Source organism: Macrotis lagotis, chromosome 1 (assembly GCF_037893015.1).
Source record: "Macrotis lagotis isolate mMagLag1 chromosome 1, bilby.v1.9.chrom.fasta, whole genome shotgun sequence".
In the NCBI taxonomy this organism is placed as follows: domain Eukaryota; kingdom Metazoa; phylum Chordata; class Mammalia; order Peramelemorphia; family Peramelidae; genus Macrotis; species Macrotis lagotis.
In genome coordinates, this window is record NC_133658.1 from 275878847 (window position 1) to 275895269 (window position 16423).

At 40.1% G+C, this 16423-nt stretch overlaps 1 protein-coding gene across 1 annotated transcript in view; it reads left to right on the forward strand.

Moving 5' to 3' along the window:
• Positions 1-16423, forward strand: part of MYT1 (myelin transcription factor 1) — a 191303-nt gene that overhangs the window by 113208 nt on the left and 61672 nt on the right. The window contains 4 exon segments of the mRNA XM_074210533.1: positions 7289-7536; positions 9028-9888; positions 13669-13803; positions 14792-14882. Coding sequence (XP_074066634.1) covers positions 7289-7536; positions 9028-9888; positions 13669-13803; positions 14792-14882 — 1335 coding nt within the window.

Genomic DNA, 16423 nt, shown 5'->3' on the forward strand with positions numbered 1-16423 from the left:
CAAAGGTTAGGAGTCAATAGTGATTGGTTTTTCAAGAATGGAGCTATATCTCATGATCATGTTCACTTCCTAATTATGTAGTTTCAGTATTTATATGCACCGGTATAATCCAAACAATCTAGTGATCCAGTCCTTAGAAGTCCATGATGCTTTGCCTTGTCATGACTCCATGAAATATTCAGAGAAGTTCAACTTGCACTGATGGTCAAAGTAACTGAATCCATTTTCCCCTCTAAGAAAGTATCTATTTTCCCAGGGTACCATCCTAAACTAGCTTATTTTCTGAAGATTTTGGCTTGTCCTCATTCTATCTATAATTGCTCTTTGACGCTGACTTTGGGAAACTCTGTACCTTCCTGATGCCTCTGTTTTATGGCTGAACACATGGGTAATTGAAGCAGGTGACATATTTCAGGGGCAGCATGCAGCGTTCCACAAAGCCATCATTGCAGCTGTCACCTAATTGCCTGATTAACTGGACGATTAATTGACTAATTGGAACCTCGGCATTGCCTACACTAGAACAAGAAGCTTTTTGTAAAAAGTCTCAAAGCTAGTTCTTGAGAGAATGAAAGAAAGGGAGCAATTTGTAGCATAGTGATTACAGCAAAGACTAGTTGGGGGTAGGAGGAGGGGAATGGAACAGAGGGAACTTGAGTAAGAAACCTTCCTTCTGATCTGGATGGAAAAAAATGAGAAATGCAACTTGGGGAAGTGGATAACAAAATGAAAATGAACAACTTAATTTAGGTATTATTGCCATCTCGTAGAGGAATTTATTGGGGGATGTTACTGTGGAAGGATGTGAAGTAAGAGTACCAAAGCCTGGTAAGGGGCTCATCAGAGTACCCCCTTGTTCTTACAGAATAAACACCCCATTTTTGTTCTCAGGCCTTTGCTACCACAAACACTGCCCCACTTTTCTGTGAAGCTGTCAGTGTGTCTGGAGCAGTTGAACACAGCAATCTCTTTCAGTCATGCCTGCAGCCAATTAAAATGAAATGAGCTTTAAGATTATTTGCACAAAGGGATAAGGGAGGGCAAGAAGGGGGAGTGTTCTCTTCCACTTATACACATTAAAAAGAAGAGACTTGCTGCCTCTGGAGGACCTTGTGAGAGAAATGGGAGCTGCCCAGCAGAGTATCCCACATTCCAAAGTTCCTTTCTCAAACAAAGACCTTCCAGAAAAATGAGGTTTGACTTAGTGACTTCCTGACAAGATAAATAAAAGCAATCTTGTCCTTAAAGATAGACAATCCTTGCAAAATCCTGGACTTGGAATCAAGAAGACCTAGGTTCAGATCCTTCCTCTGATACTTTTTAGCTGTATGACCTCGATCAAATCATGAGATCTCTGAGCCTAATGACCTCTCAGCATTGTTATGAGGTTTACTTGAGAGAATGGGTTAAAGTACTTTGCAGTGAATGGAGTCCTGGACATGAAACAAGAAGGCTCATCTTCCTAAGTTTAAATATGGCCTCAGACACTTACTAACTGTGTGACCCTGGGCAAGTCACTGAACTCTGCCTCAGTTTCCTCATCTGAAAAATGAGCTAGAGAAAGAGATGGCAAGTCACTCTAGTATCTTTGCCAAGAAAACCCTAAATGGCATTAAGAAGAGTCGGTTGAACAATAACAATAAAGAACAGCAACAATAAAGAAAGCAAATATAAATGTCAGCTATTGATTCAATTAAAACAATGTATTAAAGTGCTTTGAAAACTTTAAAGCATCATATCAAGGTTGAATAGTTATTTGATTCTATTAGTGCTATTGAACACTCAAGATTGCAGTGCTGATTTCAGCAAAATTGGGGAGGCTGTTACAATAAAATTGAGATGACAAATCACTTCACCTCTATCTGCCTCAGTTTCCCCAAATGTAAATTGGTTAATAGTATCTACCTTGCGAGAGCTACCTAGACTTGTGAGGATCAAATCAGATGTATTTGAGTGGTTTTTGTTAAGTTTAAGGATGACCTTTATTTTTTTTCAGAAAAGGTTTTTAAGATTACAAATTAAAAAGGAAGGAAGCAGATCACTACAGCAGAAACCTATTAGATATTAGATATAGACAGATACATTAGATAATACATACATATGAAAATTTAACATATACTCTACTCACAAGACTCAGTTATAATGCTCTTCCTTATGAGGCTTTATTATATTTAGCTTCAAATTTTATTACACTTCATTTCCTCAAGGTGTCCTTTTAATTTTAAATACCAGATTCTTGATTCTTAATGGTATATGTTAAGATAGGGCATATTTCACTGATGTTCTGATGACACTGATTCCAATTCAAATGAGATATATTTGTAAAAAAATGTTTAGCATAGTACCTGGCTATTAAACTGGTAGTTAATAAATGGTTGTTTCCTTCTTTCCTTCCTAAACCCTAACAAAAAAACAAAAAAAAAACAAAAAAAAAACCTAAATGCTTCACATGAAAAAGCATGAATGTTGGCAATATTTAGACTTGAATACCCAACATATTATTTCTCAGAGCTGTGTAAGGTCCAGTCAACCTTCTTGAGTAAGTTTGTTGGCCTTAAGGGAACCTGAGGTACTAATATTTGGACTTCATCCTTTCCAATAGCTAGGCTTCCTGGAACTAACTGTGGATTCTTGGAAGCCTCAATCAAGTGTGGCTGCCAGGGAATAGCTTCTTGCCTATGCAGTCAGCACTCTAAGGGAAGAAACATCATGTCAGAACAAGCTGAATTTCTCCAGGTCAAAATATCTCCAGTAAGAAAGAAGGCAAAGAGCTTTCTGCAGTGATTCCATTACAGTTTGTCCTTTGATGGGGGTTGGAGGAGGTCAGATTACATAAGAAATTCAAATCTCAGATTTTCTGTCTAGACTTTCTCTCCCCCACTCAGTTAACAACTGTAGAAGAGAAAAAGTCATGCAACTAATGACTAAGACCTCTAGCCCCCAGTCCCAGCTGCAAGAAGCCAAATCTATAAGGAAACTAAGCCCTGCTGTCCCAAGTGCATCTTCACTAGCCTCTCCTGTCTGGTCCTGGGAACCAGGAAATGATATAAAGAACTTAAAAGAGGCATTTGTTAATTTTACTTCCCTGGCTTAGCTCAAATCAATCACTTTTCTGTTAGTCTCAAGCACAATCCCCACTTTTTTCTTCCACTTGCTGAATTCTGGGTCGCAAATGTAGCAAATGTAGACAGTGTTCAAGTCTGAGTCTGTGAGTCTACTAGTTATCAATGCCTTATCGCATCTGGGCCAATCGCAGAAACGTAGAAACTGCCATAGCATGGGATTTAGTAGTTTAAGTGAGCTTTTACAATTCTGTACTCAACAGTTTCCAGGAGGAAGGGGATGAATATACAGGGTAGAAATTCTGGCATGGGGCAGGCTATATTCACTCCTGATTTCATAGGATCATTGATCTAAAGTGGAAAGGAACTCAGAGACTATCTAGTCCAAAGTCCTCATTTTACAGATGACCAATATCTTTAGAGTCCTAAGTGATGATGATAGAAAACTTTACTAGCCTGTGTGTGTCTTAGGGAGGACCCTCTGCAAAATGCAGATCTTCAGAGGAGGTACAGACAACATCAAAAGGGGGTGACTGCTATTGACTGCATCTTAAATGTGGTTAACAAACCACTACAAAATTCTGTGTGATGAACAATTTAAAAAGAAATGGCCATGTCTATTTCTGCAGCCGTAAATATGCATCCATGGGGAAGGGAAGTAAGATACAGTAGATGCCGGGTTTTAAAAGACTTGGTCTTACACATCCAGATCTTTAATTAAACATACTCATAAAACTATAATGAACCATTCATTTAATTAAATAGGGTGAGTCATTTCATTAATTTTTAGCAAACTGCAAGCAGCCGTTCTACCCTTCTTTCGTAGTTGGAATGCAAAGGGATGAGAACGATTTAAATAAAATTATTTTCCACTCTATCTTTTTTTTGGGAGGGTGGGAGGTTAAATGCAGATTCTTCTTCATTCTAATTAAAACCAAGCTTCAAAGTCACCCCCAAGTTTATATTGTTGTTTGTTTCCTCTTCAAGCTGCCCCACACCAGGATGCAATGGTTCAGGGCACATCCGTGGGAAGTATTCAAGGCACAGAAGGTAAGACACCTTTGCTGGGAAGTGAAAGATTTGCAGAGAAGAAGGAAAAGGCCAGATGGTTCTCATCTGGGTGTGCCTTTCTTCCCTGCTGGATCAGGAAGGAGATATTTCAGTAATTGGATTCAAGAGTTACTAAACTGCTAAAGGCTTTTGTGTTTTCCTTGAACTACTTGCTTCAAGATGTATTCAGTGGTTTTAAAGAAAACTCCAGTCCTCAATGGTATCTACATGAGAAGAGGCATGGAGAGCTTTGTAATTCCTGGTATCGGTGGTTAATCAATATTAGATAAATTTAAATAAGCCATAAAAGGTAGTGACCATGATTCTATAAAAATCATAGGATTCTGAGCAGGAAGGAAAGAACCTTAGAGAACAAGTCCTCATTTTACAGATGAGGAAGGTGACTCAGCTAACAAGAGCCAAGGTCCAGGATTCAAACCCAAGTTTGCCAACTCTCAATCCCATGACATGGTCCTGGAGAGAATGAGTCCCAGAAGTAGAGGCAATAATGCCATGTGACTTGATGGGAGGAATCACTACAAGTTCCTCCATCTCCAGTATACCCTCTACCCACCCAGATGAGAAGAGAACAGGGCCCCCAATTCCTGACCTTCCACAAACAGGGACCAGGCTACTTCAGAGAGCATGAAATGCTATAGAACAGAAACTGCTACTGAGGATATTTCGTCATCTGCTTCCTCCAGGAATAGATACTGGACTGCTTCTGAGGGAGGTTATGTTTCTATGGATCTCATTTTTGCTGGAAAGAGAAGGCCCTAAGGGGCTCCTGGGAACCATGGTGAAAAGATCTAGTTTTTTCTTGACCAGTGTCCAAGGAGACAGTGCACTTCGCCATCCTAGGAACTCCCAGGCACCAGCTAGTCAGTGGAACAAGTTCTGCCCAGAAAGACTGTGGTCCCAAGGGCATTGCATCTCTGCCCATTGACTCCTGAGAGCAATGGCACAGGAATAGCCCATTCCTACCACCTTCATTCACTGACCTTCAATGTCACTGTTCTACCTTCTCTAAATGACTACCTCTCCTCTCCCTCTTCCAACACAAAGAGGGCAAGAAATAGTAGGGAACCACAATGCACTTGGCCTCCAGATCCTCAAGGGAAAAAAGTCACAAGTCCTGGGAAAATCCTCAGCTGCTCCCCCTGCTTGCATTGAAGCCCTCAATCTGACCAGGTCAGAGTTTGTAGAACTACAGCTTCTCTTTTTCAGAACACTATGCTTCTGTTAATGATGCCCAAAATGGCACTAGCTTAAAAAATACTAAATAACCTTGTTAACTTGTACAATGCACTTTTAGATTACTACTTTCCTAGCTATATCTTTTCTCACTTAAACTTGAACAGTGATTTTTTTTTAAATCTAGGAACAGGACTTAAAATTTACCCCATTAGACTTTACCTTATTAGCTTTAGCCATGTGTTCTAGCCTGTTGAGATCTTTCTGGATCCTAATTCTGCCATGCAGTATCTATTTCTCCTAGTTTCCTGTAATCTACAAACATAATGACTATCATTATGCAAATCACTCATAAAACTTTAGAAAAGATTAGGGCCAGTGACAAATCACTAGAACACTCCACCAGAGATGTCCCCTCCAGACTGATGCAACTCTTTGGATGCAGTCATTCATCTAGGTCCAACCTCTTCTAAATTTATCATTGTCCAGTTCACATCTTTCCATCTTAGCCATGATGATATTATATAAAAGACTGTGTCAAATGCCTTGCTAGAATTCTAGTACATTATGTCTATGGCATCTCAGTGACAGGCTAGTGACCCTGCCAAAAGGAAAATATCCAAAAAGGGATATAAGAACTGTATCTTAGTGAATTCATACTGGTGCATAGTGATCACCTTTTCCTAAGGACCCATAAAACATCTAATTAATTATGATCCTAGAATATTGCCAGGTGTCATCATTGAGTTCATTGACCTAAGAGTTTGAAGTGCTCTGGTTTCCATTGGGGAGTCAGTTTGACCCAGTAGACTTAGAATCAGAAGGACCCCATGTTCATGTCTTACTTCTAACACTTACTAGCTACATGAAATTGGGCAAGTCACTTAAATTCCTTGAGCCTCAGTTTTCCATTGTATATGTGTACTGTGTGGCATTCCTTTGTGTAGACCTTCCTGATAAGCCTGTTCTGAGGCTCAAATGGATTTAGTTAAAGCTCTACAAGCCTTAAAGTCTCTCACAAATGTCAATTTTGTATATTATACTTTTGGGGAACATCTGTCTTAATGCCTGGCACCTCTTCCATTTTCTATATTTTTGAGAAGCATAGATTTGGGTTGAATTTTTTTCCACAACTAGAATGAGGCTCATTTTGTGATTTTTTTCAGGTGATTGTTGCATCATTCATTTAATCATTCATTTATTCATTCAATCATTCTTGAACTCAACAAGCATTTATTAAGTAACTAATATGTGTTAGTTGTATTATGTCTTGAAAGTATTATGAATAGGATAAAAATGAGAAACTGTTGCCCTCAAGGAGATTATATTTTAATCACCATTTTTATGAGGTTTCTCACTAAAGTCACAAAAATTAAGGAGCATACAAACAATGGATCCAACACATTAGCTAGCATTTATAAGACACTTTCAGGTTTACAAAGTATTTTACAAGTTTTATCTCACTTTATCTTCACAACAACCTTAAATGGTAGATAGCATTATTGTCCCCATTTTACAGTTGAGGAAACCAAGGCAGATAGAGGTTAAGTGACTTGCCCAGTGTTAGACAAATAGTAAGTGTCTGGGATGGGAGGGGAGAGGAGAGAAGGGAAGGAAAGGGAAGTAGGAAAAGTAAAAGGAGGGAGAAATTTGTCTTAAATGATATATTCCTGACAATCATCCTAATCTAACCTGAGGATTGAATGAGGAAATAATATTTATAATATTATAAAATATTAGAGGTGAGATTCAGAAGTTTTCTTTTTTTGTGAGAATGCTTAAACTCTAGAAAGAGTGGTTGAAGGGGATCATGGAATTGGTCCTCTTCCCTTAACCTTAGAGGTATTAAAAACAACTTCTTATCTGCATAATTTGGCCGTTAGAATTTGGGCAGGAAAATGGATGTGTTGACCTCCCTAGGTCCCATCTATCTGTAGACTCCTTTGTGTCTCATGCTGAACTGAGTCCTTTCTTCCTTCCAGTTTACAAAGCTGTCCTCTAGCAAAGAAAAGAAAGCTTCAAGACACAGAGGCGGAGCACCTGGTGTCCAAGAGGAAATCTCATCCTCTGAAGCTGGCTCTTGATGAAGGCTACAATGTAGATAGTGATGGCAGTGAGGAAACAGAGGTGAAGGAAGATTCTGTCTCCGATGAATCGGAAGGAACTTTGGAAGAGGAAGAGCCTGAATCCATAGAACAGGAGGAGATTCATAGCCCGGAGCCAGCTGAAGGTGCTTTGTCAACTCTGATTAGAAAGTTTGCTTTTTCACATTTTGAATAAAGGGCATTTACTGTGAGTCGCTGTAAGTCCTGGTTGGGGGGTGGTGGGTGGGAGGGAAGAGGATGTCAAGGGAGTCCCATGTTTAGGGGGGATGGACAGTAATTTGGCTCAGCCTCCCCAAATCAAGAGCACATACAGCCCCTCTGAAAACAAGAGGTTCCTTGTCCTCAAGAATGCTGGGAGGTTCCCCCAGAAAAGACCAAATAATTGACATGGGACAGACACCTGCCAGTGGTGTGCCTTTCAGGGATGCCTGAGCCTCCCCTATTAAAATGCCCTGCTGGCCTGAGCTCAGTATGAAGAAAATAATGATATGAAAAAACAACATATTATGAAACATAAATTACAGAGGTGATTTGTCCATCAAAGGTTTTACAAAACAAGTAAAATGTACTCCCCCATTGCATTTAAAATGAGTCAATTTACAAACATTTGATTTAATAAAGTACATTTTTAATATCATAACATGAGAAAGAGTTATTCTAATATGGCATTGGTGGTTTCATTAGTGAAAATTTTCTTTGGTTTCTGGGTCAAGGGTGCAGGAATAAGAAATGTCTTTGTTGCTGGAGAAAATTTGGGAGGTTAGGGGGAAGAAGAAAATGACATTGGAAGGTGGTAGGAGAGAAGTGGAGTGGAAATTTTATGATGAAATGGAATTGAGGGGCCTGGTTGTTTGTGAAAACTTTGTTAGTTTGCATGATTATCATTTGCTCATTCAACAATTAATAAATGTGTATAAATGTGTATTAAGTTCAGGGGCCCTGTGCTGGTGGGGAAGGAAGAAACACAAAGATAAATAATATTTACTATGATACTTCAATGGAGTTAAGATTTTGCTTGTATGAATATCCTCACCACTAGTACAGATCAAAGTCCTACCAAACATTTCCTGCATAAATTTCTTATCTGGGTCTTTCATAAATCCTCCAGTGCTACAGTACCTTCCTTACAAATATAATACTTGAATGATTTGTCTTTTGTCTCTCATTCTCACACTATATCTCTCCCACATCCTTTTCTAGACATAGATGTCTACCATATTTTTTAATGTTTCTTTTACTGGACTTATGATTTGATTGGGTATTATTTTACCAAAGCTGAGGCAACTTCTCCACGTTCTATAATTTTACTTAGAGTTGCCAGGGGCCCCAAGGGCAAGACCTGAACCCAGATCTTTCTGATTTAAAAGTCACTAATACAAACTGTCTCTCTTTTCTAAAAATGAAGCAGACAAATAAGACAGGAATCTCTGGAATTCATGGTCTAGTTGGGTGAAGATAATGCAAGTGTACCCAATAAATAAATTCAAATTAAAACAAGAAGAGTACAAAGTGCTAACCATCTGTTAAGTGGTATTTTTGCTACTACCAAATCAAGTCCCATTTGTGCCTGGGAAGGAAAGGGAAGTATTCTAATATACAATCTCTTCTTTGTGCAGGAAGGAGTCCTACCAAGCCCCACTACAGACCTAATGCATCCAGTGGTCCAACAGGCCCCTCCAAAGCCAATTACAGCAGTTACCAGGAAATCATTGCCACTTCTCTCTTAAATTTGGGCCAAATTGCAGAAGAAACCCTAGCTATTGAGAGCCAGCTGCCTGAGAGTCAAGGGCAAGCTGCAAAGCCTGGAGCCAACATCCTCCATCTGGTTCAGGAAGGGGGTGGTGAGGGTCTATCCAGGGAAGAGGGAGACAAGGAAATCTTCATCCAGACAGAAGATGCTGAGGAGGTCATTGAGGTCACAGGTGAGAGAGGAGGAGATCTGTGTCTAGAGTCCCGAGAAGGCCTGACCAGTCAGGACTCCCGCAAAGCCCAGACTGGGGCACAGGCCACCGAAGAAGAAGATGACGATGAAGAAGAGGATGAGGATGATGAGGAGGAGGAGGAAGAGGAGGAGGAGGAAGAGGAAGAAGAGGAGGAGGAAGAGGAGGAAGAGAAGCCCCCTGAAGTGGTCTGCCAAGATATCCCTCACGCCTCCCAGGAGCCCCCAAAGCCTCACTGCCCCAACCAGCTTAGTCCTCAGCCCGAATACTCTGTCATCGTCGAGGTGCGCTCCGACGGCGACAAGGACGACGATGCACATTCCCAAAAGTCCGCAGTGACCGACGAGTCAGACATGTACGACATGATGACTCGGGGAAACCTGGGCCTCCTCGAGCAGGCCATCGCGCTAAAGGCAGAGCAAGTGCGAGTAGTCCGGGAGCCCGGCCGGCTGCCCGCAGAAGCCGGGAAGCCGCTCCCAGCCGACGGGAAGCAAAGCCGGCCCCTGGACGCGGTTCGGAAAAATTACTACAGCAAAGGTAAGGCTGGCCCTGCCCCGCTGGTCCCTCTCCCTTGGGGAGCCTGTTACACACCCCCTGAAGCCCGCCTCTGCTGCCAGTGGCCTTGATCCACTCCCCTACCGAAGCTCCCCAGCCTGCTCCTATGAATCCGTCAACAACTTCTCATCACATGCTAGAATGCCTCTTGCCCACCCTTTACTTCTTATGTTCCCTACTGCATGTTGCCTCCTGAAGAGTTTCCCAGGTCACCATGTCCCTCCCTCCTGGATCCATGTTCCCTCTTTCCAATCTTCACCTCCCAGTTGACCTAATCCCTTCTCCCCATCCTGGTTCCTTGCTCTCCCTGACTATTTCTTTTTTTTTTTTAAGATTTTATTTATTTTGAGTTTACAATTTTTTGCCTAATCTTACTTCCCACCCCCACCCCCCACAGAAGGCAATTTGCCAGTTTTTACATTATTTCCATGGTATACATGGATCCAAATTGATCGTGATGAGAGAGAAAGCATATCCTTAAAGGAAGAAACATAAAGTATAAGAGATAGCAAGATGGGACAATAAGATATCAGTTTTTTTTCCCTAAGTTAAAGGGAATAGTCCTTGGTCTTTGTTCAAACTCCATAGTTCTTTCTCTGGATACAGATGGTATTCTCCATTGCAGACAGCCCAAAATTGTCCCTGATTGTTGCACTGATGGAATGAGCAAATCCATCAAGGTTGATCACCTCCCCCATGTTGCTATTATGGTGTACAGTGTTTTTCTGGTTCTGCTCATCTCACTCAGCATCAGTTCATGCAAATCCCTCCAGGCTTCCCTGAATTCCCATCCCTCCTGGTTTCTAATAGAACAATAGTGTTCCATCACATATGTATACCACAGTTTGCTAAGCCATTCTCCAATTGAAGGATATTTACTTGATTTCCAATTCTTTGCCACCACAAACAGGGCTGCTATGAATATTTTTGTACAAGTGATGTTTTTACCCTTTTTCATCATCTCTTCAGGGTATAGACCCAGTAGTGATATTGCTAGATCAAAGGGTATGCACATTTTTGTTGCCCTTTGGGCGTCATAGTTCCAAATTTCTCTCCAGAAAGGTTGGATGTCCATGACTATTTCTTAAAAAGGTCCTGTCCCAGTTCCTGCCCACCATCCAGATGAGTCTGCTTTCCAAGGTAGTCAGGTGTCAGGCCAATCTCTAGGTTGCTTTCCTAACTCAGTTGTTACCTTGTTCTTAAGTCAACCCTCTGCCTTTCTGACTAGTAGGATTTTAAATGTAAAAGAAGGTGAATGTTATTACACACACACACACACACACACACACACACACACACACACACACACACACACACAGCTAACCCTATAAAATAGAATCTAAGCTGCCTTAAAGTGGGACTTTTGGGTGTTCTCTTTTCCTCTGATATTGGATGGGTAGATGTCCAGAATAAGTGACAGAGAGTTGGAAAGTGGGAATATCTACCAAGAATTTGTAAAAAAAAAAACAACAACCCTCTAAATTGACAAATAAATGAAGCTTGATTCTCTCCTCAAGGAGGCATTAAGGCTGACATACAATCAGTTGGTGATGAGAACTACTAATATTAGATTATGAGAAGAAGAGTGAGGGCCAGGTAGAGATAGACCCTCCAAGGATAGAATGAGAAAACAAGGTCAAGTGCTCTATAAACCTTAAGAGCTAGTCAAATATTAGCAGTTTGCCAAGGAAATTTTGCATTTTCTCACTGGAGGGCCTATACTTTCTCCCAAATATCTCCGGTGTCTTGAGATTTTATCCAGTCATTTAAAAAAGTGTTTGGATAATTAGTTCAATTTTTTTAAAAAGATTCTATCCAAGTGGCAAATATAAATGGCTTTAAAGGTTGCAGGATTCCAGACTCAGAGAGTTGGAAGGGATCACAGGAATTACCTAATTCCAGCCCACACTTGAACAGGATTATTTCTCTAGGACTTCCTTAACAAGTGATAATCTAGTTTTTTCCTTTAAATTCTTTGTTTAAAAAAAAAGAAAATTCTTTTTTTTATCACTTCTCTTGACTGATAATTTGACCAGGGGATGGAAAGAATGCGATAAGAATACTTTAAGTACTTGAGGCACAGATTGAGGGAAAGGATAGACCCTTTTTCATATATCTCAGTTTGGCTGTTAAAAATTCATTTCATAATGTAAAGAAAGGGTGCAAATAAAAGACTGAAGCTTTCTTTAGGAAATTTATTCTGGCCTAAAGTCATCAATTAGGAAGAGTCTAGAGGCCATCCAATATAGGTGTTCAACCAAATCTTATTTTTCCAGGTCTCTGTGACCTCAGATAATTAACTTCTATTTTCCTTCCAAGAAGTATTTGGCTTCCATAGTTTGTCTCATAGGTTCATAGATGAAATAGAAAAGAATTGGATGATCTAGTGCATCCCTTCATTTTGCAGATGAGGAAATTGAGGTCCTAGATGTAAAGTAACTTGCCCAAATCATATATGTAGGAAGTAACAAAACCAGAATTTGAACCCAGATCCTCTGACATTAAATCAACATTCTTCCTTCAGCATTATGCTAAAAGGTTCACCTATTCTACTCCCCACCTCCCCTATGGATCTGTCTATCAATAGAGGGAGTTGAATTAATTTCTAGATAAACTTATCTGCCACAGTACTATGCCAGATCAGTTGTGTTTCTGCTGAGAAAATCTTTCACCAGCGGGGTGGCTATGTGGCGTAGTGTATAAAGCACCGGCCCTGGAGTCAGGAGTACCTGCGTTCAAATTCAATCTGGCCTCAGACACTTAATAATTACCTAGCTGTGTGGCCTTGGGCAAGCCACTTAACCCTGTTTGCCTTGCAAAAAAAAAAAACCCTAAAAAAAATATTTCACCAAATCAACCTGTTTTTCCTTATTTCTCTGGGAAATTATTTCTGAGCTGCTTTGAATCTTCCTAAGAGACCTTTCTCATTTCAGATTAACCTTCAGTGGTTGTTGTTTAAGAAAAAAAATACAAGTTTAGTAACTCCTCACTGAAATTTGAAGCCATTTCTATACCAAGATGAACAAAGAGATTAAAAAAAAAATTCATTCAACTATCCAGATAGTTAAATCATGTCTGACTCTTTGTGACCACATCTGGAGTTTTCTTGGTAAAACTGAAGTGATTTGCTATTTCTTTTTCCAGCTCATCTTACAAATAAGGAACTGAGGCAAACAGGGTCAAATGACTTGTCCAGGTTCACACAGCCAGTAAGTGTCTGAAACCAGATTTAAATTTAAGAAGATGAATCTTCCAGACTTCAGTCCGGTCCTCTAACCATTGTACCACCAAGATGACCCAAATATATAAATACTCTTGAACAGAGACAGGATACTTGAGTTCTAATCTTGGTTCTGTTATTGATTGGGGGTTTGAACCTGTAAGTTCTACTCTTTTGGTTTTAATTTCTCCATCTGTCAAATAAAGGGGCTGAACTAGCTAATGGACAGCTCTACTGTTCTGTAATTACAGTCAACCTAGAAATATTTGGATAGTTGACTGAAATTTTCAATTTTTGTCCAAATTGTGTTAGGAAGAAATGATTTTCCTAAATTTCACTGGGATTATCATCTCTTCATTCTGATCAAACATTTGGGTGGTACAGTTCTAGTCTCAGGAAATCCCAACCTCATCTCTCAGCTTCTCCTTTCTGAACAGCAAATTGGTGTTAGGAATTGTAGTATTCCCTTTCTTATACTTCTCTGTCTGGGACCATCTGTCCATGACTCCTAAATCAGAGAAAACCCTTGCATTCCTTCCTAGATGCTTCACGAGCTGAAAAGCGTGAGATCAAATGCCCTACTCCAGGTTGTGATGGGACTGGTCATGTCACAGGATTGTACCCTCATCATCGGAGTCTGTCTGGCTGCCCCCACAAGGACAGGATTCCTCCAGAGAGTGAGTACCCTTTATAGTCACTGTTCACATGGGCCCACATTTGTCCAAACCTCAAAAGTTCTGAATGCATTAGTATCATTCAAAAGGACTAGCAGTTCACTTCAGGTCAAGTTTCATGGTGACTTGGGCTGTCAGACACTTGCCCAGATACTCCAATAAGCCATAGGCTCCAGATCCAGTGACTTAGAGACTGCCTACATAAACCATTCTCATAACCAGTCATTGAACTCACAATTGCCATGTGTCAAATGTGCCTTCAGATAGTCAGTGGGCACATGTGGATAATACTTTAGAATACATGCTATGGTCAATCTCTTCCTGAGCCTGAAATAGGATACTCTTGGAACATAAATAATATCCATCATTGGGTGTGTAGGATAATGGAATAATTGCCAAATTGGCCTTAGCTGACATTCCAAGGGTTGTAGACTTGTAATAAATACAGAACTGCAGGGATTGGATTTGGGGAACGAGGGACTGGGGATATGAGAACAGTTAACCTTATAGAAGCTTGAATTCAAAATAAACGAAAAGAAAGTCTTAGAAAGTAAATTATTTTCTTCATGTTTGAGGTTATCACTGCAGGAGACAGATTACAATTAAATGGAAACCGTAGCCTTTCTGAAGGATTAAAGGTAATAATGCCAGGCACTTGTTCTCTGCCATAGAAAGGCAGAATTCAAAGAAGTAGGAAATGGCGTATTCACCCTCTCTACCTTCTCTCTGCACATCACACACACAAATGCTTACACATACACACTTACACACACAACCCACCACCCACCCTACTTGATACTTGACCTAGATCCCAGTTCTGATTTTAGAGTGAATGACTACAGCTCTTACTTTCCTATATACAAACCTTAAAGGAAAGATTCTGTTTGCTCAAGCCCTAGAATGTGGCTTGTAGAATGATTTGATTGCCTGTCTCTTTTTTTTCAACTCTGCCTCACCTCTTCCCTTCTCCCCCTCCCTGTCTCTCCTACAGTCTTGGCCATGCATGAGAATGTGTTGAAATGCCCCACTCCTGGCTGTACAGGGCAAGGTCACGTAAACAGCAACCGGAACACACACAGAAGGTACTTGTCATGCAGCTGATAGGAGGGTGGAGCCACCAACCAACTCAAGGGGCTGCAAACTACTAACAATTGTGTCTGATGAAACAGTAAAGGCTGGCCCTTAGGCTGAAAGAAATAGTACCTAGGGCTAAAGAGAACACAGAGTTTTCTCTTTTTTTCATACCCTTGCCCTACAACCTTGGTTTTCCTGCTTGACAATGATTCTCAGGGATCCCAGGGAGATACAAGATGGGAAGGGAGAGAGAAGAGCACAAGACTGGAAAAGGGATATAGTATGACTAGTATTGCTATCAGAAGACAGATGGAAAATTGGCACAAGAAAACTATTTGCAAGACAAAAACCAAGTGTCCTTTTCTTCTTAGCTGAGGATTTCAGGGAAATTAAGGGAGAAAAAAAAAAACCTCAGATTAGCCAATAATTTTCTTTGTGAGAAGTTCATGTACACATAAAAAGATGTTGAAATGTGGGTCATACATGAATTTTAATGATCTATTCCATGCTTGTTCCCCATAAAGATTATTTAAAATTGACTAAACATACCACCATAACTCTCTCCCATGTGCATTAATTCCTTGTGTTTTCAATGATCATGAACAATGAATGACATGTGAGTATTTGTACCTGGACCAGTTGGACTTTATATTGTGCATTCAATTCATTCATTCATTCATTTATTCATTCATTTATGTAATAAACATGTATTAAGCACCTATTTGTGTAGAGTACTGTGCTAGATGCTGGTGGCGATAGAATTTAGTTAACATGGGGTCACTCCATTAATGGAATACTTACAATTTAGTAATGTTATTGAGAAAGCCTCCAATCTAATAAACCAGACAAATTTAAAACTTGTTGTAATTATATTATAACCACTCCAAGTCAGAATTAGCATATTAAAATACTTTATTTTATAATCTGTGGATGTTAAAAAGTGCAAACAAGCCTCTCTTTCTCGATTTTCATATTATCCATACTGTCCATTATCTAGGAGTCTTCATAGAATACCCTGTCACTGTTTAATTCTTGGATCAACCAAGACCCATTGTAGGGTTAGATGTCTTAATAAAAGGTTATACTGAGTGATCCTAGTAAAGCAAGTCTAAGATCTTTTGACAGTCAGGCTACAATGTCTTTCTTCCTTTCTGGCTATTGATGAGCCCAGGGCTAATGAATGGTGTTGTATAAAATGTTATACTCTGACACACTTACACACAAATACATATACACTTAGCCCTTCTAGAAGATAAACAACAAAGAAAGCAGGAAAGAATCTGAGCTGATGGCATCAATAATTAGCCCTTTCCCTGGTTGGTTTGTAATTGTGTGATTGTCTAATCTCACTGGTTTTAGAGGACCACCTTCCATGACCTAGTCTCCCTTTCCTAGGTATTTAGGCTGTGACAAGTCACCATCATTGTGTAGATCTGAGTTAGGAGTCAGATGGCCTGAGTTTATTTCCTGGTTTTGCCACAAATTACTAGGCAAATAAACCAACCTCTCTGGGTCTCAGGTTCCTCCTCAATTAAATTAGGAGACTGGA